We start from the raw sequence: 27,967 nt of genomic DNA, 5'->3' as shown, positions 1-27,967 counted from the left end.
TGCAACGTCACATTGACGTCACGTTGTCCTTGGCGACAGTATATAAGAGGAGAAATTTCGAGGGAGGATTCAAACAAAATGGCTGACGAGATAATACCAATGGACGTGTCTGACGAGGAGTCAAGTCCGATGGACATATCGGACGAGGAGCTTTTTTCCGTGATGACAACAGATCAGAACTATGACGCAGACCCAATTGGCCCAAAAAAAGTGAAGCCACCAAACCCTTTGCAAAATCAACCTTGCAGGGAATTAGCTGAGGAGGATGAATTTGACCGACCCGCCCGCGAAGGACATGACACATCAGTGGAAGGTGGGCTGCATGGTATTTTTTAAGGGTAGAGCTAAGTGTTACCTATATTTTTGAAAAGAGCTCTTCGTTCTCGTTATTTTGAACCTCATAAACACTAGGCTGTGAGCAAAAGATAAATAAATGGTAAGTAAAAAAAAATGAACCTCATAAACACTAGGCTGTGAGCAAAAGATAAATAAATGGTAAGTAAAAAAAATCAACCCCATAAACACAAGGCTGTGCGTAAAAGATAAATAAAACATTGAACCTCATTTAACACTAGGCTGTGCACCAAAGATAAAATATTGAACCCCAGGTATTATTGCAGTAAGAGGCAACACACCATAATGACAAAGAAATATGTTTTCTGACTGATTTTGATGTGTTTAGTACGAATTTCACCTTCAGTGTCGTTGGAAATTAACGGTTTTGGAGCTAACTCCATGTGCATAAGTGGACCAAAAACCATCAATTTCCGACGAAATTCAAGGTAAAATTCGTGCTTAACACATAAATATCAATCAATAACGTATTTCCTTATCAGTGAAACCCACACAACCTAACCTAACCTCTCACAGAAGTACCCAGGTCACAGCCCCTAACTTACGCATGATCAAAGGACAAAAATAAGGTTCATATCCCGTCCGGCAAGTGCAATAACTTGATGTATGGGTACCCCCCCCCCGGCCAGTACTAAACACGGCGAAGGGACATTCCTTTTGGCCGACAACAAACATGCTCCGCCAGTATCAGAACCCCTAAAAGTGTTAAATGGGAGAAAATAATCCGGTTATTCCTAAGAAACTATCAATTTCCGACGAATTTTAATGTGAAATTTGTGCGAAACATATCAAAATGACCTAGAAAAGTGTATTTCCTTGCCATTTGGCCGTGTTGCCTTTTACTGCAATTTTACTGAACCCCATAAACACTATCCGGAGCACCTACATTTTAGTTGCCAAGGCTGTTGTCTGCCAGTTTTCTAATCAGTACCCACCACCAGGTGGCAGTAGGTTCCGACAGACCTAACCTTTCCTATAGTGCCAGGTCCTGACCTAACCAATTGTAACCAACCTAACCTAACATAGGGCAGCGTGCCCTAACTTGGCTGGGGGGGCAAAACCCCCCTGAAAGCCAGCTAACATAAATCGGGTCGTGGAACTACTTACCTTGGTGGAGTGATTGTAGTCCGGGCAGAAGGTGTTGCGCGGCCAGGCCAACTAAACTGTAGACTACCCCACTATCCATAGATAAGAAATAAAAAATTAATCAAATTACCACTTATACGGTAAGACAATACCCACCCACCACAACTCATGCTACTATGTTAAAATTGTAATCAATAAACACCCCTAGGTTATGTTAGGTTGGTATTTTCTAGGCCATTTCCTGGCCATTTTTGCATGAAAACCCAAAAAGGTTTTTCATGCTAAATTAGCTGGCTGAAGTCTTATTGGCAACTTATAAAATTTTGCGTGGCTAAATGCAAGACCTAGCCCTAGGCTATGGCCTATTTTAATCGGAGTTATAATCCCCCACTAAATACATGGGAGCAGATGCAGAAAAGGAAGACTGGCTGGTGTGAGAAATCCAACCTGGAAAACGGGCCAGATTAACTAATCCTGTATTGCTGCATCCTGAGCTAACCTGAACTTACCTTCCTAACCTGCCGTAGTGCGCCGTGCAAAAATCTGGGTGATAAGTAAAAAAGATTCTAGGTGTACCCTTCCTCACCTACCCTCGTCAATGCCAGGTAACTGTAAACACTCAACATGCTTATTAACAACGGTATTTCTAAGTATTATCTCCGCACGGAGATGCATGTAACGGTTCCGTGAATACGAGAGACACTGGAGAGCCATATGTTCAAGAGGGGATTGGCTAAGGAAATCTAACATAAAAGGAGCCATGCTAACCTAACACACCCTACCTAACCTAACCTAGTAGGCCATGTTACTTAGGCGGGGACCTCCACCCCCGGACCCCTTGGTGAAGGAAACCACTTTTTACCAAAAGTTCCCTATAACACTGTGCATGTACGATAGTAAAAATATAATCACTGCTAATGTTAATTACAGGTTTATCACAGTTGACCGACAAAAAATAATGGTAAATTCTAGATAAGCAACCAAAAGACTATAGAAAAGTAAATTTCCAAGGTAATACCCGTCATGGAGCTAATACTGTACTTAATTCTACCTTAACAATAACTATCACACTTTCAACTGAATTTTATATGCAAAAGGCAATTGTCTTTCTATACTGCATAGGCTAAATACGCTTTGAAAAAAATGCAACCCTTTCTTTTTTTTCTGTCTCTCTCCAGCCTACACAGTTTGGTAGGTAGATAGCCTTTATGTTTTCTCCCACAGCCTACTAAGGTCTTGTCACCATTAATGTATTATTATACAGCATCTTTATCATTTGTTATCGTATTGTATTACCAAACAAAAGATACCTCTGTAGTGGGGTGGTGCCATCAGCGCACCTCTTGCGGTACACTGTAGGCATTAATTAAGGTTCTTTGCAGTATCCCATCAGCCCCTAGCTGCAACCCCTCTCATTCCTTGTACGCTACCTCCATTCATATCTCTTTTTTTTTTTTTCGCATCTTACTTTCCAACCTCTCCTAACAGTTGGTTTATAGTGCAACTGCTAGGTTTTCCTCCTGTTACACCTTTCAAACCTTTTTATTGGCAATTTCCATTTCATTGCTGAATGACCTCATTGGTCCCAGAGCTTGGCCTTTGGCCTAAATTCTAGGCTATATTCTCTACACGAGATACAAACTGTGAACAATTGATGTAGGCTGGGTGTAACACTCACAGTATCCATTTGTATATGTCAAATAGGTTATTACAGCTGTACGGTAGGCCTATTTAAGAGAAAAGTAATGACAATGAAACGTATTTTACTTACTGACTCCATTTATGCTGCATTATTATCATGTTATATCATCATTATAATATGTGTAAAAAATTGATAATCTGCCCTATGCACTTAGCCTATATAGGCAAGACTAATATTTATGTTCTCAGAATCAGCTGATTCAGGCCTACTTCTGGAAGAATTAGAAGAATTATGTTTTAGTCGCTAAAATAAAGTAGTTGTTAGTGGAATTATTGTTATTTTTGTACATAAATGTAAAATGGGTATACAAAGGTAAACTAACATACTTTTTGTTGAAGCGAAATCCCAAAAAATCACAAAACAGCTGTTGTCCGATTCGTCTGTGTACGTCGTACTAGATGTTGTTTGTTCTTTGGTAAATAAGGATCATGCTGTAAAGTAAGTGGTTGATTAGTAATAAGGGATGGTTATTAGTGATAAGGGATGGTTATGAATTGTTACATAAACCATAAGTTTGGTAATCTTGTTTGAAAGCCTAGCCTAATACTAGCATAACCTAGTAGAGTTTGGTCTACTGAAAATCAAATCAGCTCCATGCGCATATGTAATTTTGTGTTGCTCTTTGCTTATATTTGGAGAATTACGTTGTTTTGTGATATACCATGCAAATACAACCCATTGTTTTACCCTTGTGTTGCATATTCAGTATTCTGATATAATTGTTGATTCTGGTATAATGCAACCCTAAATCTTTGTTTTGAGAGTGGTAAAACTGGTTTAATGTTGCCAAGGCAACAACCTTAAACTTGTTTTTCTTTCCTTACGTTTACGCATTCAGTATTCTGATATATTTGCTCATACTGATAATATGTAAACCCTGCAGCCAAGACAACGAGCCTAAACTGGTTTCTCACCTCGCTTATGTCATGTACTGTATTGCTCTATGATAATTGGGGAGAAATTTATTCCTTCCCTGTATGAAGAAAGGTTTGTATGCTGAAATTTTCTTTGACATTTGTAATGTTTAGTATTTTTCCAGTTGTAGAGCCCGAGTGCCTGGGAGTAAGGGTTCTCTTGCTGGCAATACTTGCAGGTTACCCTGTATGTTGCTGATTGCTCCTTTTAAAGCAGCTGCTTTTGGGGTTCCCAAAGAACCCATGGCTCATTCCTCCTTCACATTCCCACTCAAGAATGCTGTAAGGGTCCCAGGACAGTGATGATCTGGTGGTAGAAGTCGAAGAAGAGAATCAATTCATCATTGTCATCTTCTCCTTCATTCCCACGGTGCTCTCCCATGTCTTTGGCTGGGGAACCATGTGGTGGGTCTCCCCGAGACTCTGCAACACGGAAGCACCAGGGACGCGGGCCTCCTCGGATGCGACACGTTGAAGAGGTAACCCGTGTCACCTATGCTAGTTCCAGGAATCTTTTTCCCAGACTAGTTTGTACCTCTGCTCGTGTTTCTTCGGACTCTTTGGTAGAGCAAGCAACCGATGATTGACATGCACAGTACGTACCTTGGAAGCTCGAGTGCATGCACCTCCAAGGAGAATCATGTCACTCCGGGTACTCGGGTTTCATCGAAGCCTCAACTTACCTTTATTCTAGTATTGTGGAGTTACCTTCTCAGACCTTCACGGACTGGTATAATTCTTCTACTTGAGCTTTTTCGGACACTCGGGTAGAAAAAGCAACTGATGATCGATCCACTCGTGACTTGGGAGCTTCAGGTTTGCATGAACAGCCCTCCTACCTGTTCCTTGTACTGGAACAGTATCAGACCAATAGTAGAATTCGAGAATTTGTTGTCTTCTTCATCTTCTTCTTTGTCGAGTGCTGTCATCTCCTCCCCTTCTTACAAGGCTACCAAGCGGAAGAAGAAAAAGGGTGCCTTCTCATCCACAGAAGTCCCATAGGGCTTCTGATGGCCAACCTTCTTCACGGAGAAGGCTACGGGATCTCTCGCTAGCAGTACTGCAACTCTCGATTTGTCTATCTGGCACAGGAGCAACCAATGCCCAGGGTTCCACAGAAACCCGGTGTAACGGTACCAGTCCTGGGAATCCTTTCCAGCCTGGTAAGGGTTTCTGTAGACCAGACTGGGACCCTACCAAGCAGAGAGAGAGAGACAGTGCAGAGCGTGCAGCTGTCACTCAACCCCTGCCCACTCCCTTACGCTTCAGTACGGGAATGATGCAACGGTCCAGGATTGGTGACATTGGCCTACCAGTCCACTCATCTAGGAATGCAAATGAAGATTCCCTATCCAGTCTTCTCCTGTAGAGACCTCTGCTTCTCCTCTGCTTCTAGGAAGACTGTAGCATGTCTTCAAGACAGCCCCGTCCACGTTCACGTGAATGGGAATGTTCTGCCTGACCTGTGCAGCCGCCATCAAATGGTTTGACGATCGCCCACAGCCTTACTCGCCTGTCAGGGTTTTGGCTTACGTCAGGTATGGCAAGGGTGCTAGGTATCTCTCACCTGTCCCCTCTTATCTGATCAGAGTTTTTCCAGGAACCAGGGACAGGATGGAACTAGTGTTCAGAACTGGCAACATTCACTTCCCATCCATTCCCGACCGCGGAAGCTTATGCTCCATATTCGGTCCGCAGATCCGACTGGGCTTGTGCTTGAGTAGTAGAGAGATTACCAGGGGGCTCTGGTGAACGTTCAGAGATTGTCCGTTTGATACAGCAGGTTTACGATCTCCAGGAAGAGATGGTTTGTCGGCCATCGGAACTCTGGGGACATGAGAAGGAACTCAGTCCCAATGCCCTTGCCATAGCCAAGATCTGCCAAAGGGATTGTGAACCATACCTATTAGGCAAAGTTGACAGTTTTTAGACTGGTCTAGAAGAAATATTATTTCTTCTTCTCAGACAACTATAGCTCAAATAGCAGATTTCCTTCTCTACTCGAGATCCTCGAGAGGCCTGTCTTCCTCGACCATAAGAGGGTATAGGTCAGTGCTCAGCTCTGTGTTTCACCACAGAGGTTTGGACATCTCTATGAATCAGGATCTCTTTATCTCATTAGGTCGTTTGACACCTCCATCTTTCCAGGAAGACAATTTTTCTTGTGGCTCTAGCTACTGCTAAGAGAGCTAGTGAGCTCCAAGCGATTGATAAAAGGATTGGATTCTCCCAGGGGACACAGTTTGTTCCCTCACCCTGGGGTTTCTAGCGAAGAACAAGAATCCATCACAACCTTGGCCTTGTTGTTTTATCATCAAAGTTTAGTGGATATTTTGGGCACAGAAGAAGAGGAGTGAGCTCTTTGCCCTGTGAGAGCTCTTAGATACTATCTCCAAGGGACTGAGACAATCAGAGGACTGACAAGTAACCTTTGGTGCTCGGTGAAGAACCCTTCTAGACCCTTATCAAAGAATGCCCTCTCTTTCTTTGTAAGGGATCTCATTTTGGAGGTGCACTCCCAGATTGGGGAGGATGTCTTACCTGTCATGATGGTAAGAGCTCACGGTGTTAGGGCTGTTGCTACCTCAGTAGGCTTTAAGTATAATCTATCGCTCTTTTATTTTACAAGCAACATACTGGAAATGCAAGTCATTGTTCGCTATGCATTATTTGTGAGACGTAGAGACGGTCTACGAGAACTGCAGTACCTCATGACCTTTGTATGTGGCTGGCGTAGTGTTGGGCGAGGAAGCGTAGGAAGCATCCCTTCCATCCTTCTGTCTCTTCACCTTGACATAGGGTGTCGAGTCGTAGGGGTGCCAGGGGGTTACTATGTACCTGGAGTGCCCACCAGTTTTTTAGTGTTGGGTGGTGGTTATATTGTTTTTATGTGGTGTAGATGACAGCATTGTCTGGTTATTCTTGGTTGTGGTACTGCCTCCTGGGCAGGAGAAAATATTGATGCTTTGTTGGCCATCAGAAATGGCCCTTCGCTGCAAAGCTCTTACTAATATTTCATCAGCCACCGGATTATTCTTTCACTGCAAAGTCCCCACTTGAGTAGAGGCACCCCTGGCTATACCGCCATGCCGCTACAAGGTTGAGATGAGCGCCAACCAGAGGCAGTGCAATATCTTCCTGCAGTAGTTCTCTCACCAGATAAGGAAACAAAAGCATTGTATCTATGCTAGCCTATTTTCTGTTCTCAAATTCATTAACCTTATTAATGTTTGGTGTACAAGATGTCCATGAATCCCTACCACCTGTCAGTGTGGATTCAGCTAAGTAATTACTGGGTAATTTACTTATATAGAAATGACATTTTTATAATAAAATAGTTTATATATACTTACCCAGAAATGACATTTTTATAATAAAATAGTTTATATATACTTACCCAGTAATTATGGATGGAACCTGCCCTTCTCTCCTCGCATGGACTAGCATAAACAAATTGAAGCTCTTGGCTGAGTTGCTCAACTCTTGCCCCAAATGGGCTGGGCTAGTCACCTAAATAAACAAAAGACTTGTTACCGCTAATTTCAAATTCAAGCTGCCCTGTGAGTAGAAACTCTTAGCTAAGTAGTTACTGGGTAAGTATATATAAAACTTTATATCATTATAAAAATTTCATATGAAAACAATACACAAAAGAGTATTTCATCACTGTTGATGTTTCATCTCTTATTAAAAATATTGAAAATGTAAATTTGTAGATGTTTGCAACACGTGCTATTTATAAGTTATGTCTTGGTGCCACTGACAGAAGCAAAAAGTGTGTGTACATATGTACCCTACACACACAGTTGTGTTTGTTTTTGGGTTTTAAAAATAAATGAGAGAATTCAATGAAAATAAAAATGAAAAATGAGAATAGCATAAATTGAAAAAGTGAGGGAAGGAGTGTGTCTGTTATAGGTTTCAGTGTAAGTGATACTTCAGTCGTCGTTTCTCTCTCTCTCTCTCTCTCTCTCTCTCTCTCTCTCTCTCTCTCTCTCTCTCTCTCTCTCTCTCTCTCTCTTCCTCTTCCATTATTTTGCTTTGTGGTTGATTTATTTAATTACAAATTATAGTATACTACATATCCTTTAATAAAATGTGAAAAAATCATAAGTGTAAGAACATAAAACGAAACAAGCTCTAGTACCCATTCAACACTGCATCCTTGCCCCCTTACAGCCAGGGAAACTGATCCCCAGCTCCACCCACCTTCCAAAACAACCCCTACTCAGAGAGTTCCTCTACACAGTCTTCCTGCCCCTCCTATCCCATGGCACCCAACCACCCCCTCCCACCTTGGAAACTTCCCCCACCTCCCAAACCCTTTCTCAGTCTCTTCATGAGTGTAAGTCTTACCAACATTTTCCTGTGGCCTTGCGGCATTGCCAACTATCAGAGAGTATATTTTCCACATTTTTAAGATTTATAGAGTACTGTGTATATATCTTTGGTCTTTGGTTCATGGTCCAAGTGTGTCAGAAAATGTCAAGTTCCAGATAAGGAAGGCCAGGATAATTCCTCTTCTTGCCCAGAACTGTTGTAAAACTTTGCTTGAATTTCTCAAGTTTTAATTACAGTTGACCCCTGCCTATTCACGGTTCAGGATTTCCGGCTTCACCTACTTGTGGATTTTTCTGTGGAGCTTATCACTGACTGATTCACGAAAAATTTGGTAATTTGTGGATTTTTATTTTTTTGTTGAGAAATATACACTAATTAGAGGCAGTCCCCGCTTACCAGCGGCATTGGTTAATGGCGTTTCAGTGTTACTGCACTTGGCTAGCAACGTTGTTAACTGGATTTTCAGCACTGATTTCCAGTTAACGGCACTGTTAAGTGGGAATTTCGGCCCTATTATCCCCGATTTTTGGTTAGTGGCACTCGGCTGGGGACGGAAACCCTGCCGTTAACCTGGAACTGTACTGTATTTGCATGTTATTTTCGTGACTAAATACGTTTTTTATAATAAAAAATTACTTACTAGTTTTCAAACATTAATATTAATGCAAACACAGCAAACTACAGTAAAATGTATTTCTTTTTCAGTGCATATTAGGTATTAAGGTACTGTATACAGTAATTAACTTACCTGGATCTCCCCATGTACTGTACAAAGAAAATGGGACTGCTTCAATACTGTATGAGAGAAAATGGCTGTGCTTGAAAATAGGAGTAACTTAAACTGTTTTCACACTTAGCTGTAAGCCATATATTTTTATATAAGTAACTTACCAAATAATTACATAGCCATAGTTTCTACTTTACGAAGCAGCTCAAAATTCGAAATTCACGGTAGCGCTCTTTTGTTTTGGGTGTAGGTGTACTGCCCTGCCCACTATCGGGGAAGAATAGGTACAACGTAGCTCAAGAGCTCGCTTTGTTTCTGCTGGTTAATAACTGAACACCAGTTATTAGCAGCTCCTGTTTTGTTTTCGCCAGATGGTCGGAGATCGTCTTTGGTGAAGTACTCTTTGCTTTTGGTAGTGCAGCTATTTAGCTTAGCTAGAATTTGGATTTTTTCTCTGATTGTGACCTGTCTAATTGGAATTTTGTCCATTATGTCTGACTAGTTTGTCTAGCATTAGGTACTGCAGCAAAGGCTGCAAAACTGGACTCACTTCTGCAAAATATGACTCACACACCATTTGTTGTACTTTTAGGGAACAAATTTGTTCTCCTGAATTAAATTGTGACGAATATAAAGACTGGGAGAAGGGTAAATGGAAGACTTTACAGACACACCTAGACAAATTGCAGCGTGACCGAATTAGAAAAGCTACAGCTTGGGCCGAAGCTAAGGCTTCCACTAGCATAGGTCATTCTCCAGGAGTTGTTATTGATGTTATGCCTATCCCTTCAATGCCTGTGACAGCTTTTTCTCCTGTTTCCAGTCCTCTAGCCTTTCCTGTCACTCCATTACCTAGCTCTCATTCTGCTGAACCCAATGCCATTGCCATTGTCAGTGGAGGGGGTGGCTGTTCGTCCCACTGATGCTCCTAGACCAAGGTCCCTGCTAAACTCCCTTGCCCACCTGGGAGGAAGCAAACTGGCAGTCCAAGGGAGGTTGGTGGGGTTTGCCCACAAGCAGTCGTCAACTCATCCAAGCCTGTTGTCCGCCAATCCCTGGCTGCGGAAGAACGCCGTTGGAAAGGTGTTCGAATGGATGTGCATGCACTATCTTCAAGTGATTCAGATTCTCCTGCATCAAAGAAACGCAGTGACTGTTTTGCCAAAGTTTCTAGGCCATTGAAAAGGACAGGCGCTTCCTTGGATTCTGATTCGCCCGTCTCGTAAGCGAGCTGTAGAGAGAGAATGTAGCCCTCTCCCTTCTTGTAGTTTTTATGAGTCACCAGCGAGAGATTCTCGCTCCCACTCAGGTGCGAAAGTGCGTTCCGACCCCAAATGAGTGTGTGCCAGTCCAGATTATCGGCACCAAGAGTACGAACACCCAGTGTACATTAGTGGTGTGAGTAAGCTCCAACTCAAAGATTGTTTGGTGTTCGGGCTTTCATCTCTAGAGTGCCAAATGTCCGAGCGCCCATTGTATGAGCACACTACACCCAAGCACCTATCACATCAGTGCGCAGTTTCTGCCTTTCCTGTTCGTGGGCACCCAGATTCTGAGTTAGAAGAGCCCGTGTTTGACCACTCAGAGCAGGAATGTCAAATAGCTGAGTGCCCATCTTTGGGGTGCCAAGTGTCCACGGAGATTGCAGCCGCTTCCAGGGAGCCTGTGTCTGCTTCGACAGCAAGTGGGCGCCCAATGTCCGTGCGTCCAGTCGCTGTGGACACCTCTGAAAGTCCACCCCACTTCTTATTTCTTCATGACCTAGCAAGGAGAACTTCCAGTATCGGATGCTTAGAGAATTTCCGTCTGTTGCTCAAGATCCTTCGTTGGCGCCTCTTCAACTTCGGCTTGATAAAGTGTTGAGCCTTCTTCAAAAACCAACTCCGGTAGTGCAAGACACTGTGGAACCCCCAGGATCACCCGTTTTGTCTGTCGAGGAACCTGCAGAAGAGGATCAACCTGCCTCTCATTACTCGGCACTGCTCAGGCTTTTCCTGGTCTGTTACCTGTTGTTCTTCTCTCCAGTCACCCCGTTATCGCCAGGTTCGGCCTACTTAATACGACAACCACCAGGTACTGCCAGACTGCCACGTATGGTGTTGTTTGGCTAGCAGAGAAGAGGGAAGTAAGGAAGGTGGTGTTCTGTTTGCCTCCCTCTCGTTTGATGAGGCAGAAGTATCTGTCTTATGCAACTGGAGAAGCTCCGTTCTTTGGGAGTTTCTGCCTCCTCTCAAGGGGACTTCTCCCGTATCATGGATGCTTCTCGTCACTCTGCTTTCTTGTCAGCCAGAATTCTCTTCACAGACTCTGAATTAGACCATCCGCTTAAAGATATCTTTAAATCTTTGAGATCTTTAGTTTTCTGGATTGGACGGTGGGAGCCCTAGCCAAGAAAATAGAAGACTGTACGCCCCTTCCTGAGAACTTCGCATCGGACTGGTTGGGAGTACTGGGGTGCGCTGATAGAGCCGTAAAAGATGGAGCACTAGAGGTAGCAACCATCTTCACAACAGCAGTCCTCAAGAAACGAGATTTGTGGTGCTCATTCACGGCAAAGGGAGTCACCCCATCGCAACATTCTTCACTTCTTTTTTCCCTCCTGGACAGGAATAGTCTGTTCCCGCAGGACACCCTGGAACGGGTTTCAGTGGAGCTGCAGAAGTCGACTCAGGACCACCTCACTCAATCCACCAAAAGGACTAAGTTCCCAGCACGAGCCACTACAAGCACAGGTACTAGTGTTAGGGGTTATCTCCCTTTTTTATGTTCTTTGTTATGTGTTTGTATAGATTTTAGTCTTTCTCTTCTTACCTTGTTTTCTTTCGAGGTGTCCTTCAGATCGCTTCGCGGATGATGTTCTATCTTTGTATATTTATTATTATAAGTATTGATATCTCTCAGAAAGGCGTATAGAGACGAGATCGGTAATTTCTTCATTTTAATTAGTACTTAGTATTATAAAGATCAGTACAAAATTAACAAGTTACAATGATAGAAAACGAATCGCTCTTGACTCAGTCTATATGGGGAACACTAAAGCGAGGGGAGACGTACTCTCCCTTGAAGGACACAGCTCTGAACTCTTCTCTCCTCGTCGGTCTCTAACTCGTCGAACCCCCATGAAAAACTTGCTATCTGCAATCTCCACCTCCTTCTAGCCTTATTGGAAGGATTAATCAGCAAGGCCTCCCCTTCAAGTAGCTGATTGGAAGGACTGTAGTGGGTGTGATTCAAATCTCTCCTTAGAGGACTTGATAGGAGGTGATCTTAGTAGGGTGTGTGAAAGACCCCTCCCAAACATAATTGATTGGAGGTTGAAGAAGTACATCACTTGTGCCAACCCCCAAATTCCTGGAACTTCCACGAAAACACCTTCCTGAGAAGGCGGGGCCATAGAACCAGCTGCTGTAAGCATTTAAGTTGTGCTGACTCATGTTTTGGTTAGCTTCAATCGCGAGGCCATTATTTCTCACTTTTACGACTGTTTTTATGGCTTCAACACGATATACTGCAATGGTTCATGTAAACATCCCGCGTATTGATAACACGATACAACAGCATTTGGGCGTTATCACTGTGTTCTTTGCCTCTCTCTTTATTCTTATTTCTCTCTCCTTCTCTCTCCTAACTTTTTTTTCTTTTTCTATCTCTCTCTCTCTCTCTCTCTTTTTTTCTATTTAATTTCCCTATCTATTCTACACCACAACACTAGAACGTCGTCGCCCTTTCAGCAACAGCCATCTCTAGGTTCTAGAGGTTGTTTCCAGTCCCCACCTAGAGCCAACCTCTGAACTTCCATACCAACTAGAAAACCCATTAACAGGACAACACCTCGAAAATGAGACGTATGTCCTCCGTGTTACAGTGGGAGTAAGACTTTCCCATTTCTGGACAGAATGGAAAAATAAGAATGTGGAGCAGTGGGTGCTGAAGGTATTGAAAGAAGGCTATGCTATCCCTTTCAGGGAGAAACCTCCATTAGTAACCTCTCCCATCAGCTTAAGAGCCTACTCGGTAGACTCACGAGAGGTTTTCGGCCCTATCTCGGGAAGTGTCAGCCCTACTAGAAAAGAGAGCCATGGAAGTAGTCGAGGATGTAAACACGGAGGGGTTTTACAACTGCCTCTTCGTGGTTCCCAAGTCATCAGGAGGATGGAGACCTGTCCTGGATGTCAGTGCCCTGAACCTCTTCATTCAAACAACGAAGTTCAAAAAGGAGACGAGTCAGTCGGTTTTGTCGGCCATCCATCAGGGAGACTGGATGGTTACGATCAACACGCAAGACGCTTGCTCCCACATTCCAATTCACCCATACTCCAGGAAGTATCTGAGATACGTGTTCCAGGACAGAGTCTTTCAGTTTCGGCCACTCTGCTTCAGACTCCATGCCCTTCAAGTTTTTACCCGGGTACCCACTCCCCTAGCAAAATGGCTACATCTTATGGGGATAAACATCTCTCTGTACCTGGATGATTGGCTCCTACGCTCCCCCCCAAGATCTCAGTGCATGGAGGACCTGCAGAAAACTCTTTGTCTTGCTCAAGATTTAGGCCTTTTAATAAGAAGTCACAACTGAGTTTTCGGGCTTTTCCATCCCAACAGAGGATACTAAATTGCCGCAGGAAAGTCCAGGACTTCGTAACTCGCCAATCCTGCTCAGCCAATGCATGGATGAGTCTTCTGGGAACCCTCTCTTCCATAGAGAAGTTCGTTCCATTAGGCAGGCTACATACAAGAGTACTGCAATTTTACCTCAAGGCCAATTGAAAAAGGAAGTCATTCCCAGATTCATTCGTTTTCAACATCACTCCCCAAATAAAAGAGGACCTCCAGTGGTGGCTAGCAGAAGACAGATATACAACAGGGAGGTCTCTGGCTCCAACAAACCCCGACCTAACATTATTCTCAGACGCTTGGATCTGGGTTGGGGAGCCCTTCTCAACGATATGGAGGTGTCAGGAACATGGTCACCTACCAATAGAAACCTCCACATCAGTGTAAAGGAATTGAAAGCGATTCATCTGGCACTTCAACACTTTGTAACGCTAACCTTCCACAAGACAGTAGCGGTTCATTCGAGACCCAATTAGTGACCCGCTTCATTCAGGGCAGGATGAAAGTCCTTGTGGATGAATTGAGTCGTGGCAAACAGGTTCTACCGACGGAATGGACACTCAGTCCACAGGCGTGCACTGACCTGTGGAAGCTGTGGGGAAAGCCGTCGATAGACCTGTTTGCAACGTCAAGGAACCATCGTCTTCCATTGTATTGTTCCCCGGCTCCGGACCCGCAAGCATGGGCAACGGATGCCATGCTGCAGGACTGGTCGAACCTCGACCTTTACACCTTCCTTCCCTTCAGCATGGTGAGGGAAGTGTTAAAAAAGCTCAATGCACACAGCAACGTGTCATTGACCTTAGTCGCTCCCTTTTGGCCACACAAGGAGTGGTTCCCAGATCTGATGAGCCTTTTGACTGACTTCCCAAGGCTACTTCCTCAGAAGAGAAGCCTTCTCAAACAACCACACTTCCTCTGATACCATCAAGGGTTATCCACTCTCATGCTGACAGGCTTCAGACTGTCAGGGAGCTTCTCAGAGCGAAAGGATTTTCAATGAAGGCTGCAGAGGCTATTGCTAAGTGCAGGCGACAATCTTCCTCGGCAGTCTACCAATCCAAGTGGGCAGTTTTCCGGAAGTGGTGCCGGGAGCGAGAAATCTCCTCTTCTCAAACGCCTGTAGCCCGAATCACAGCTTTTCTGTTATATCTTAGAACATCATAAGGACTCTCTACCATCAAGGGTTACGGAGCGATGTTGAGTTCAGTATTCAAACATAGAGGAGTAGACCTGTCTTCAAACCAAGACATCAGTGATTTAATCAAACATTTAAATACTAGTAAGCAAGCAAAACCCTCGAGTCACTTGGAACTTGGATATGGTCCTCAACTGGCTGTCAGAGTCGCCGTTTGAACCTTTGGATTCATTGTCACTTCGGAATCTGACGAAGAAGACTTTATTCTTGATGGCACTGGCTACAGCCAAGAGAGCCAGCCAGCTTCATGCCATCGATAAAAAGATAGGTTTCTCACAAGGGAATGCTGTATACTTGCTTATTTTGGATTTTTTGGCCAAGAACGAGGACCCATCTAACCCTTTGCCTTGCTCCTGTTCAATCAAGAGCCTGTCAGAAGTAGTAGGTCCATCTGATCAAGAGAAAGTCCTCTGTCCTGTAAGATCTCTGAGAATATACCTTGAAAGAACCAAAAACCTTAGAGGATCAGCCCCTAATCTTTGGTGTTCTGTGAAAAACCCCAACCGTCCTTTGTCCAGGAATGCATTATCATTCTTTTTAAGATATGTGATTTCGGAAGCACATTCGGAAGTTCAAGATGATTTACTACCCTTGTGTAAAGTAAAGGCTCATGAAATAAGAGCCGTGGCGACATCTTTGGCTTTCAGACGTAACCTGCCTCTCTCTCTTCAATTTTGCAAACAACATTTTGGAGGTGCATGTCAGTGTTTGCCATGTTTCACTTACAGGACATTGAAATGGTGTACAAAAAATGCAGTATTTTAGGTCCGTTCTTCGCAGCTGGCATGGTATTGGGGGATGAAGGATAGGAGGAATGCCTTCTTTTTCTTCTATCCACTATCCTTGAATAAGGATAGCTGTACTTCTTGGGAAGTCTGGTGAACACTGAGTCGTGAGTGTCACCAATCTGTATTTTATGGTTTTGGCTAAAATTTTGTGTGGCTAGGTTGATTTTATCCAGTCTTTGTTGTTCTGTTGTACTGCGCCCATGGCAAGGGCATATCCACATATTATTTATGTGACCCTTTGGGATTGTTAGTTTTGGCAACCTGTGATTAACCTCGTATATTGCAAAGGAGCCACTCAAGCAGAGGCAACCTTTGGCTCTACCGCCACGCCAGTACAGGTCCAGAGGAGCTACGACCAGAGGCAGTACCTGTCTGCCGTTCCTCCCTCACCAGGTAAGGTTACAACAAGCATTTCAAGATGCTAGCTAAGGTTCTATTCCAAATTCTTCTCCATATCAGAGTTTTTTTTGGGGAGAAGCATATGTCCATTCATCCCACCTCCAATCAATGTGGGATTCAGCTATGTAATTATTTGGTAAGTTTCTTATATAAAAATGACATTTTTATAATAAAATAAAGTTTTATATATACTTAGCAAATAATTACATGATTCGGAGCCTCACCTCTCATGGACATACAGCATAAACAAATTGAGCTCTTTAGCTACATTGTACCTATTCTTCCCTGATAGTGGGCGGGGCAGTATACCTACACCCAAAACAAAAGAGCGCTACCGCGAATTTCGAATTTTGAGCTGCCACGAAAAGTAGAAACTGTAGCTATGTAATTATTTGGTAAGTAAATATAAAACTACTTTATTATGAAAATGTTATTTTTAAGGTTAATGTTGTAATATGACTTTGAAATGATGCTAGTGTTTTAGATGGTAGTTTAAGGTATATTCTGTGTAGGATGATAGTTTTAGATATACATTTAGTGTTTGATCTATTAGAATAAGCAGTTATAAATGTTTTTATAGGGGGTCTGGTTTTTGAACTGTTTAAATAGCGAGTTATAAGCATTTTTAGAGGGGGCTGTTAAGTATTCGTGGATTTTAGCTATTCACAGGTGTTTGTGGTCCCTATCCCCTGTGAATACTGGGGTTGAATGTAATAACTGCATTTTTATATCACAGTATTTTCTGTCTTGATAGAAAGGGCAATTTTTTCATGTTTTGTTTTTGCCCCCAAAATAAGCAGGAAATGGACTAGCATAAAACTTTGAAGACATGCAAAATTGTTTAAACTTTGAAATTATGCTTTATTAATAGTTGAATTCTCTTCATTGTTATAGGAAATATTATTCTGCACCCAAAAGATTGGATTGCAATTGCTGGGTCAAATTTGGAAAATGATCCAGATGGTACGGCAGTTACTGCAGGTCAAACAGAAATGGGGTCCAGACAGTTTGGAGATCAGTGCACCACAGGACAACCAGGTAAGTAAATTGGAGTGAATAAAAACGAACATTCTTAGTGAATGCTTATCCACATATTGAATTACAAGGATATTTTCTTTTCCGGAACTATGATAAACTTTGCTTGAATTTCCCAGGTTTTAAACACTGGAACTAATTTCATTCCATATGTCCACACAGCAACGTAGGTTTTAGGAAGCTGTGTCAGTATGCATATCGAGCTCGTGATTTGCTAAACTCGGTGTTTCTAATATCAAGGCTTGCTGTGATAAAGATGCAAGCTATTTGTTCAGTAATACATATGAATGCTTATCTATACAAAGAACCCCTACACATTTGTATAGATTTATGTCAGTAATATGACAGTACAAGCAGATCAAACACAAGCAAACGATGGGCTTTCATTAATTATGTTTTATCTGATTCTAAGTAAATAAAGTCATCTGGTTGTGTGAGTGCCAAAAAAAAAAGCATTTTAATAATTACTCTCTTGTACATTACATGAGTTGGCTAATATTCAAAAAAGCAAGGCGCTGTTTTGGGAAGGTGAATGGAACGGCCACTTCAGGGCTGACAGGCGGAAAATTTCAGTTGATACTTGGCATTGGTGTTGTGGTTTTCTTTTCAAAATAATTTACACTTCATACAACTTTTTCTTGAGTATACACATTATGATAATAGCCCAGTGACTGGACATTCTTGGGGAGAACTTTGCCAAATAACTTATTGAGTAAAAGTTTGAATAGCTATTAAGTTCCTGTCATTCTTGTGTATAGATTATGTATGTATGTATAGCATAAAATGTTAGCCTAGACATTTTTTTTTTTTCATTTTAAGGCATGGGAACGATACTTCGATTGAATGAATAAAGATTACAATGAGAGAGTAATTTTGACTGGTATGATATGGCAGTGTGCTTAAAAGAATGCCAGTTACTACAGGTGAAACAGAAATGGGGCGTAGGCAGACTGAAGATCGATGCACCACGTGACATTTAAGTAGTAAATTGGAATGGCTACAAAATACAATGCCATAGTGAATGCTTATCCATATATTGAATTTATTATAAGTCCTTTTTCTATTCCAGAACTGTTGTACAACTCTGCTTGAACTTCTCAAGTTTTAATTACTAATTGCATTCATATATCTTAGTATTTTCATTTGTGAAGAGCGAGCAGTATGATTCCTTTAGACCCGTTATTCATAATTTTCTTTTTTTGTACTGTAACCCTTTTGTTTACTGTGAGTTATTGCATTTTGCCAAAAATGAAAAGTTAAGCAAGAAATTGATCACTGTAAAATTTCATAGGCACAAAAAATGATCATTTTAGCTTCATGGTTAATATAAGGTTGAATTCCTTCTTCACTGTAGGAACTGCTAGTGAATTTTCAAGTGGATCCTCAAGTGTAGATGGCGAGGTGGATGCTGGTAGTTTAAATGAAGAGTGTAAATCATTTAAGAGTGAATTTTCAGTAAAGTCAATTATAATACTCACAGAGCAGTGATGGATATTTTTATGAAGTGTACCATGTACCTGGTTATTACACAACTAATCACAGAATTCAAAAATTTACCTCACTTCAGCCAGATACCTGAACTCTCATAACAATAAAAAATATGACTGAGTACTCTAAAGGTAACAGTGATCCCTTAAAAAGCTTATTAATCACGTGAAAAATCAAACTAACTTTATCAAAACAAGTGTGAGGTATCAACAATTAAGAAATATACTAGAGTAAAAGGGCATCACTCCATCAAACAACTTTTAACTGTTTCCCAGGTCTTAATTCACTTTAGCAAAACTAAAGGAACAAAACATGTTTATCAGTTTGCCTTAAGCACGCATTTAATCCTATTCACTGGTGGTCAAGAAATGAAACACTGTTTTTAAAAAAATTTAAATACAAAAATTTATTTTTAAATTCAAAATTTATAACTAGAATTCACATTCTTGAAAAATTTACTAATTTTCTATTCTAGAGCTGTTGTACAACTCTGCTTGAACTTCTCAAGTCTTAATTACTAACTGCATTCATATATCATAGTATTTTCATTTGTGAAGAGCAAACAATAGGATTCCTTTAGACCAGCAATTCATAATTTTCTATATTGTACTGTAACCCCTTTGAGTGCTGTGAGCTATTGCATTTTGCCAAAAATGAAAAGTTAAGCAAGAAATGAATCACCATAAAATTTTATAGGCACAAAAAAAATGATAATTTCAGCTTCTTGGTTAATATAAGGTTGAATTCCTTCTTCATTGTAGGAACTGCTAGTGAATTTTCAAGTGGATCCACAAGGGTACGTGTCGAGGTGGACGCTGGTAGCGTAAATGAAGGGTGTGGATTGTTTTACGTTGTATTTCCAGGTAAGTCAGTTATAATACTCACAGAGCAGTGATGGATATTTTTACAAAGTGTACCAAGTACCTGGTTATTACACAACTAATCACAGAATTCAAAAATTTACCTCACTTCGGCCAGATACCTGAACTCACATAACAAAAATTACGACTGAGTACTCTAAAGGTAACAGTGATCCCTTAAAAAGCTTATTAATCACGTGAAAAATCAAACTAACTTTTATCAAAACAAGTGAGAGGTATCAACAATTAAACAACAAATATACTAGAGAAAAAGGGCATCACTCCATCAAACAACTTCAACTGTTTCCCAGGTCTTAATTCACTTCAGCAAAACTAAAGGAACAAAACATGTTTATCAGTTGGCCTTATGCCCACATTTAATCCTATTCACTGGTGGTCAAGAAATGAAACACTGTTTTTAAAAAAATTTAAATACAAAAATTTATTTTTAAATTCAAAATTTATAACTAGAATTCACATTCTTAAAAAATTTACTATTACTGTACTTGAAAACAACACAAAATTTAATTACTTCTTGAGTTAAATTATTAAACAAAACTAACTCACAAAAACTTTAATTTATCAAGAAATTAAGTTAATCAAGCAAAACAAACTATTAAGAATTACACAAGATTTGAAAAGAAAACCTTAGTAAATGAAGATTAGATCAAGTATGCAATGTTAAATTATCAAGAAGTATTTAAAATGCTAAGTAAATAAATGTTAAATCACCAATATATAAAATGTGAAAAATTGAGATTGCAAACACAAGAACACACAAAAATACACAAAAGATTTATCAATAATAATTTCACTAAGGCAAAAATTTCTTAATACACCTTGTTATACCATGGTAATAATAAGTAAAATTCACTTTACCTTACACAAGCTTGTGAAAACTTTTGCAAAATCACCTGAAATGCAGCTGCTTGAGATTCACAAAACACACTTTTTTGTTAGGTGCTGTCATACACTTTTCCTACATTCAGATCTCAAAAGCTAAGATTAATACCAGTGACCACACAAATATTTTACGTTAATAATTTCTCTCTTTTGAAATCAAAATGAACGAACTTTAGGATTCCAGCAAGAAATTAAACAATCAGATGACATCATTACCAGAGCAGAACGTTATGGGGCCAAAACTAATGCATCAGAACAATACGTGATCAGAGCAGTGCAATCTTACAAAACATGATGTAATCGTTCAAATATGTGCATTTACTCTCAAAAAAGCATACGTGACTCAAGCAGAAAATCGCATGGGACGAATCTCTTAACGAAATCTCAACACATTCAGAACAGACAGCAGCTGGCCGGTCACAAATGGCATGCTTTCAAAACAAGATGAAAAACCAAAGTTTGTTTTCAGAACAGTACATGAAACATTGCAAAGTCATTCATCTTTTTCTCATATGAGACAAAACCTTACACGACTCAATTACCATTCCCTCGCTTGTTAATTTGTTATCTTTCATGACATCTGAATCAAAACACAACACACGAAATCACGAGTACAGTCATCTCCGAACTTAAGCGAGGTTAGGTTCCAGAACACCTCGCGCAGGGTGAATTTTCGCTTAAGTTTGGCATGGTCTGTAAAAATGCTAATAAATGCTTATTTCTAAAATTTAAACACTAAATATGACCCTAATCATGCTCCCAAATATTAAGTTAACTTTTAAATGAAATTAAAATTACTGTAATTTCATTTAAAAGACAGCTTAATACATTAACCTTAAAAAAGAGAAATAAATGGTTGACATAAAAACTGAGATTTGGAAGAGAATTTCTCACTCTCTCCCCCCTTCCAACTGACCTATTTTTAGAATCGTTTCAACCTCTTTTTAACAACTTCTTTATTCTGTGTTTCTTTCTCTTTGTTCTGAAATGCTTTTTCATGAACAAACAGTGTTTTATATTTTGAGTAATACAACTCATAGTTATTATGTCTCTATGTTTTAGAACATATTTGCAACACTAGTGCATTTACACTTCGTAGACGATACAGGTCAAGTTAGATCAATTTAAGCTATCTACTGTATAGGTAAACATGTACAGAGAATTGATAAGTTGTAAAAATGTGTGAGCGCTAACTATGAACGAGAGAGAGAGAGAGAGAGAGAGAGAGAGAGAGAGAGAGAGAAGGGTTGTCAATTACTTAAGAGACTGAAATTATTTATCAATTATTAGGAGACTGAGAGAGAATAAGAGAGAGAGAGAGAGAGAGAGAGAGAGAGAGAGATATTGTCCTTACTTGAAATATCAAGTTATATTATTTATGAATTATTACGGGGGGAGAGAGAGAGAGAGAGAAAGTTATTCTTTCGTTAGATAACAAAAGATGGAAATTCAGTATTAAACTAGCTATTAAATGAATTTGAAGTCACTGTATTTTCATTTAAAAGTAAGCTTAATACATTACCCTTAAAAAAAGAAATAAATGGTGTGACTCTCTCCCCCATTCCACCAATCTATTTTTAGAAGTTTTCTCAACCTCGTTTTTAAAAACTTCTTTATTCTGCCACTTTCTCTTTGTTCTGAATTGCTCTATGTTCTGAAATGCTCGATGTCAATATGTTTTAGAACGGCGCATTTACAGTTTGTAAATGGTACAGGTAAAATTAGAACAATTCAAAATTATCTACTGTACAGTTAAAGACATACAGAGAAACAGTGCTGCAATACATAGATTGGATAACTTCGAACGAGAGAGAGAGAGAGAGGTAACAGTTGTCCTTACTTAGAAGAGTGAAATTTTTTATGAATTATTATGGACAGAGAGAGAGAGAGAGAGAATTACAAGAAAAATTTGACCACTGATTAGCAACACACCCCTTCTTGTCATGTTAAATGACATGTCTGACAGCTTTTGCCTTCCACCTCCTTCTTACAAAAGACGAGGGAAGAATTTGTTTGTTCAAAATAATACAAATTTTGTAATTACAGTTTTATTATTATTATTATTTAATTTTATTAATCTTATTATTTGAAAATTAGTACTTATTATTAGGTAAAAAGTTTATCATACAAATAAACATACCTGTATACATGTACCATAAAAATTCATCTCACTAAAAGAGAGAGAGAGAGAGAAATTATTACTTTTAATAATATTTAATGTTATTTAATTTACACATAAAAGCTTGAAAACTTATAAATTACATAAAAAATTAAACAAACACTTTTGCTGGGTTTGTTAGTGTTCGCAAATGTTTGCGTGTCTGTGAAAAACTCGTGTATGACCATTAGTTAGGTTCCAGTGAAAAATTTGTGTTTCTGTGAATTCATGCAACTCGAGTCGCACAAGTTCAAGGTATTACTGTACAAAACACTGGTTGCTGGGAGACAGAATGCACGATCACATACTAAGTTAGTATTAAAATGTAATATTAATTCTAAATTACGCTGTTAAGTTATCTAAATCACTAACTCTTTTGAGATTTGACATTACATTACGTACGATATTTCTCCAATTATTATTATTACACAGAACACATTATAACTAGAATAATAACATATGAAAATCATGGCATGCTATACATATTACAAGGCAGTATCATGAAAATATCATCTTTTAGTTTGAATTGTCATTGTTTACTCTCTAAGACAATAGGGCTATTGTTCTGGAGATTCATATATCAGAATGATTTATATAAATACATGATGTTTTTAGTAATGATTCTTTACTACAGATGTCATTAAAATGCACCCAATGTGTAGAGTTTGTTGGAAACTATTGCATTGTTTTATTAATGAGTATCATTGAATAGCAGTGTAATTTTTCCAAGTTCAGTATGTTAGTTTTAAGTGTGCAAGGCTAAAAGGAGTGAAGCGTTGATTTGTGGTTGCGATCAGTTGAAATCTATGAGCTAGAGCCTATATGGTGCCATGTATTAAAAGTTCACCACATTTCACTTCTTCAGGAGGGGAGGTAGCCTTGATTTTATGGATGCTTGGGGTTCCTCCAGAACGCCTTATCAGATCTTCAACTATTAAGATTTCTTATACTCTTTTACAGTTAAAAACCAATTGTCAGAGGTTACAGTGATTACCAGTAAGGCAACAGGTAATCCTGTCAGCGATGGTCAGACTGTCAACACAGATGAACTGCACAAGAATAATAGAGATGTCAGTCAGAATAGCAGAAATCCAAAAAGGAAGACAAGCGATGAGGATGCACCGAACAAAAAATGCAAAGTGATGAACCAAGAGGAAGAAAGAAAGGAGAAAGAACGTGATTATGCAGAAAATTACCCCGAGGACAAGAAATCAGAATTACCTGATCTTAAGGAATGTATTGAAAAATATAAAAGTGAAAATCAGATTTTAAAGGAGGACAATCAACATCTACAAAACGAAAATCAGGTTTTAAAGGAGGACAATCAACGTCTACAAAACGAAAATCAGGTTTTAAAAAACCAAAACCAGACAGAAGGTCACTTCAGAGCTGATCGACCTGAAAACCATGGAGTGTCCGAAAGTGTTCCTAACAGTCCACAAACTGCTAAGAACGGATCTGGTGAGAGAGAGCTTACTGAAAAGATGAATAAAGTTCTGATGGAAGCATGCGATCCGGAAAAATTCCTTAAAATCATGAACGAGTGGCTGTCAAGCAAAGGGATGTCAGAAATCAGACTAAGCGATGAAGGCCCGATAGCTGGTGTCAGGTCTCGGGAAGACGAAATCCGGCTAAAAACTCTCATCATAGAGTTTTATCGAAACGTTGAGAGCAGCAAGAAAATCAGGGATGACCTTGTGCACAGTGGCTTGATGTAATATGAAATCTTGCAAAGTCATCTCGTCTGAACTTTGTTACCTTTTACTGTGCCTCCTTTCATATTCTCTTTCTTCCATCTTACTTTCCACCTGCTCCTAACAATTGATTCATAGTGCAACTGCTTTGAGGTTTTCCTGTTACACCTTTCAAACCGTTTACTGTTAATTCCCGTTTCAGCGCTGAATGACCTCTGGCCTAAATTCCATATTCAATTCAGTTCTAGTAGTGGGAGTATCCTGAGTAACCAACGGTATGAAAGAACGAAATGGGTTTCATTTTTTCAGGATGTAAGATTGGCGTGCCACATGTGGTGAAAGGAAGTACACTTGAAGGTACCGCAAGGTAGAACTCCTTTTGTTAAATTTGGTTATTGATTAGATGCAAAACCATAACACTGTTTTTGCAGATTCTTACAGAAATTTTGCAGTATGTATTTAAAAACTGTTATGCTCAGGATTACTGAGTTTCAAAATAATCGTGGATCTGGGAGCGCAAACCCTCCAGTCCCTAGCTGCACCCACTTTTTAAGCCTTTTACTTTACCCCCATACCCACCTCCTTTCTTCAATCTTGCTGTCCACCCCCTCTGACTGTTCCTTCGTAGTGCAAGTGGGGGAGGGAGGGTGGTTGCTCCCAGTTCCACCTGTAGATCCTTGTATTTTATTTCTCTTTGTGTTCTGCATTTCTCTGTCTTGCTGTGCAATCTCTACAACTCCCTCTTTTCACTGTTTGAAGAGCTGAATGGTCGAAATTTCCTCAGAGCCTAAACTTTGTAAATCAGTCAATCAAAAACACAGGGGAAAAATCATCTGTGATGGAACTTGGAAGCAACTGTTGTACTGCAAGAAATGGTCATATCACTTTTGGTCAGAGGCAGAACTCTCTTTCATGGGAAGTCAGTCAGTATGTGGTGACAATTAGGACAGTGGCATATTGTGGAGGATAACCCACCATCATGATTCTTTGAAGTGATGTCTAGAAGTGGAAATTGGGAAATAGTGCTGCGAAAAATTACAGAATGAATTAATAACAACATAAGATTTGTATTTCCACTTGCAATTTGCTTCTTGTTAGTCTTACGAAGAGATAATGTTATCATTTTAAGTGACTTCTATATCTTTTTCTTGTAAAGTTAAGTTTCATGTACAGTCCTATGTGATGGTTAAGTAAAACCAGCAGGGTTGGCAAAAACCAATGGTTAAAAAAAAAAAAATTTTATGGTTTAAACCATGGGGCTTTTTTTTTTTGGTTTAAACCATGGAATAAGGTTTTCTGGTTTTATTTAATTAATTCCTCTACTACTCGGTAAAAAACTTCAGATATTTAGATGATATTCGCACAAACCTGTGTGCTTGTATGTAAGTATTAAAAAAAATTAAAGTTTCCATTATCACTGACCTCCATATCTCGTAAGAAATTAGAACACTCTAGTTACAAGTCAAAATCTTTGGGTATGTGAAATACTTCAGTTAATGATGTTTATTTTTGTACATTTTTTATTTGATATCAGTCACCAAATGGTCTTTATTTTTGTAAATTTTTTGTTTATTAGATTCATATTCCATTTTTGTTTATACATACAGTGACTCTTTTACATTAAGAAAATCAAATCATTTACCAATTTCTTTTAACCTAAATATCTGAAGTTTACCACTATAGCCGATTCACTTAAGGTAGATTCTTGGGCCTAAGAGACGTTTGTTTGGCGGCCTCTGATTGGCTGGTACCGGGAGGCAGGCGACTCGCTCACTGTCTCATTTATACATATGTAGCTCAGAAAACTAGCAATATATTTAAATATTTCTTCATTTATCTCACGTTTTGCACAAGATAAGAAAGTTTTGGTCATACCATAGGATTTGGTATTAATTGTACCGCTAAATACGCATCTAAAATCTGAAAGCACCAGAGTATTCAGGGTGAATTTATTGTATGAAAAAACAAGTTTTACTTTATCTTGATAGCATGAATGATGCAAAATCCGATGATAAGTAAAAACGGGTATAAAGAATTAAATGCTTCTCTCTTCACTTTTACTCGTAATTCCTTTGTGTTTTCTCTTATTGATTTCAGGAAATCATATTTAGTTGTACAATTAATACCGAATCCTATGGTATGACCAAAATTTTCCAATCTTGTGCAAAACGGGAGATATATGAAGAAACATATAAACATATTGCTAGTTTTCTGAGCTACATATGTAAAAATGAGACAGTGAGCGAGTCGCCTGCCTCCCGGTACCAGCCAATCAGAGGCCGCCAAACAAACGTCTCTTAGGCCCAAGAATCTACCTTACGTGAATCGGCTTATAGTATTAATATGTTCAGTTACTTCTTATGTCATGTGTAGATTTGCAACACAAATAATATGTTCTGAGATATGACTTTGAACGTACTAGTAGGTTAAACATTATGTTATGTACCAAAAAAATTAATATCTCCAAAAAGTCGTGGAGGAAGCATGAAGACCTAAAGTGTTTGAGCAGATCCAAAGCTGCTGTGTGGAGTTGGTCGAGATGGTGGTGTTTAGGGTTTCTCATTTTGGGAAGATGTCTGTCCCGGGATTGCGGGATAAAATTTCATCTAATCCCGGGATCCCGGGATTTCCCAAAAAAAGCCTTTATGATTCATTTTTGTTAATGCTACTCTGGCTTTTAACCATATAACCATTGTTTTCAAGTATAGGGTAGTGCCATAGCCACTGTACTGTGGTATTCCATTACCCTTTTACTCGAGTTATCTGCATGAGAGTACGCTCATGTGCACTTTACTGTCTTTCTCTCTCTAATTTTTTCTTAACTAGCTGTTCACCCCGCAAAGCCACTGGTGTTGCGCCGGTAGAGGAATATGTGTGTATGCTGTCCTGTGCCCCATGCCCGTGTGGTGGTGTCAGTCAAGCACGGCAAGACATGTTTGAGAATGTAGGAGTGCAGAGCGTTGGACCACCATCAGCCACAGGCGCCTGGCAAGAGTGATGATGCCGGTTACAGGTGGTTCGGTCAACATTTCCCTCAATCCCCGACGCATGTGCTGAACTGGTAACGTGTGGTTGCAAGTCCAAGTGCAAGACTGTGTCTTGTAAGTGCAATAGAAATCCTCGGAAAGGTTCATTCCTGCATTCAGTTGTAATGCTGAAAACTGTAGAAGCCCATCAGGACTAGACTAATTAAGACACTGCATGAATATACTGCGTATCAAGTAAACCCTCAAACATATGTTAAGAAGCAGTTTCAAATCCAGTATGATTTTGCCTACTCTTTAGGAGGGACCGTGACCGTTGGTACTGGCACTGAAGATTACGCCCCCAGTGCTCATTGGTAGCAGCAAAAAAAAAATAAACCTAGCAATAATGAACCAGGTGGCGTCTGGCGATACCCCCCCACAAAAAATAAAAATAGGGGATAATATCTCTAAAATAGAGAGGGGACTAGGTGCCAGCTCTATTGCTTTAGGGTGGAAAATGAATGACGGACTAATTTTTATGTTTTGGTGGCCATTTTGGACGCCATCTTGGATTTGAAAGCTTTCCCATCGTTCAATCTGTCATTCGCTGCAGTTTATCATGTTAACCTGTCTTTTAATTTGTAATAAAGATCTAAAGTTTTAATGTATTTCCTTGCCCCCATCCTCAAGGTAACAAAATGCAGGACGCTGTGTTTACTTAACAGTCCTACTTGTTTCCT

The 27,967-nt window shown here is 39.9% G+C and overlaps 1 protein-coding gene across 1 annotated transcript; it reads left to right on the top strand.

Moving 5' to 3' along the window:
• Positions 1–16: 16 nt before the first annotated feature.
• Positions 17–27,891, top strand: LOC136837010 (uncharacterized). The gene is made up of 5 exons (XM_067101544.1): positions 17–313; positions 17,018–17,161; positions 19,408–19,509; positions 23,528–26,008; positions 26,530–27,891. Exons 1-4 carry the CDS (start codon positions 79–81, stop codon positions 24,283–24,285), a joined length of 1,239 nt encoding a protein of 412 aa, XP_066957645.1. The 5' UTR covers positions 17–78; the 3' UTR covers positions 24,286–26,008; positions 26,530–27,891.
• The last annotated feature ends 76 nt before the right edge of the window (positions 27,892–27,967 follow it).

This window comes from Macrobrachium rosenbergii, chromosome 57 (assembly GCF_040412425.1).
Source record: "Macrobrachium rosenbergii isolate ZJJX-2024 chromosome 57, ASM4041242v1, whole genome shotgun sequence".
NCBI lineage: Eukaryota > Metazoa > Arthropoda > Malacostraca > Decapoda > Palaemonidae > Macrobrachium > Macrobrachium rosenbergii.
The sequence above is the reverse complement of the archived record's forward strand: the minus strand, read 5'-3'. Positions and strand labels throughout refer to the sequence as shown.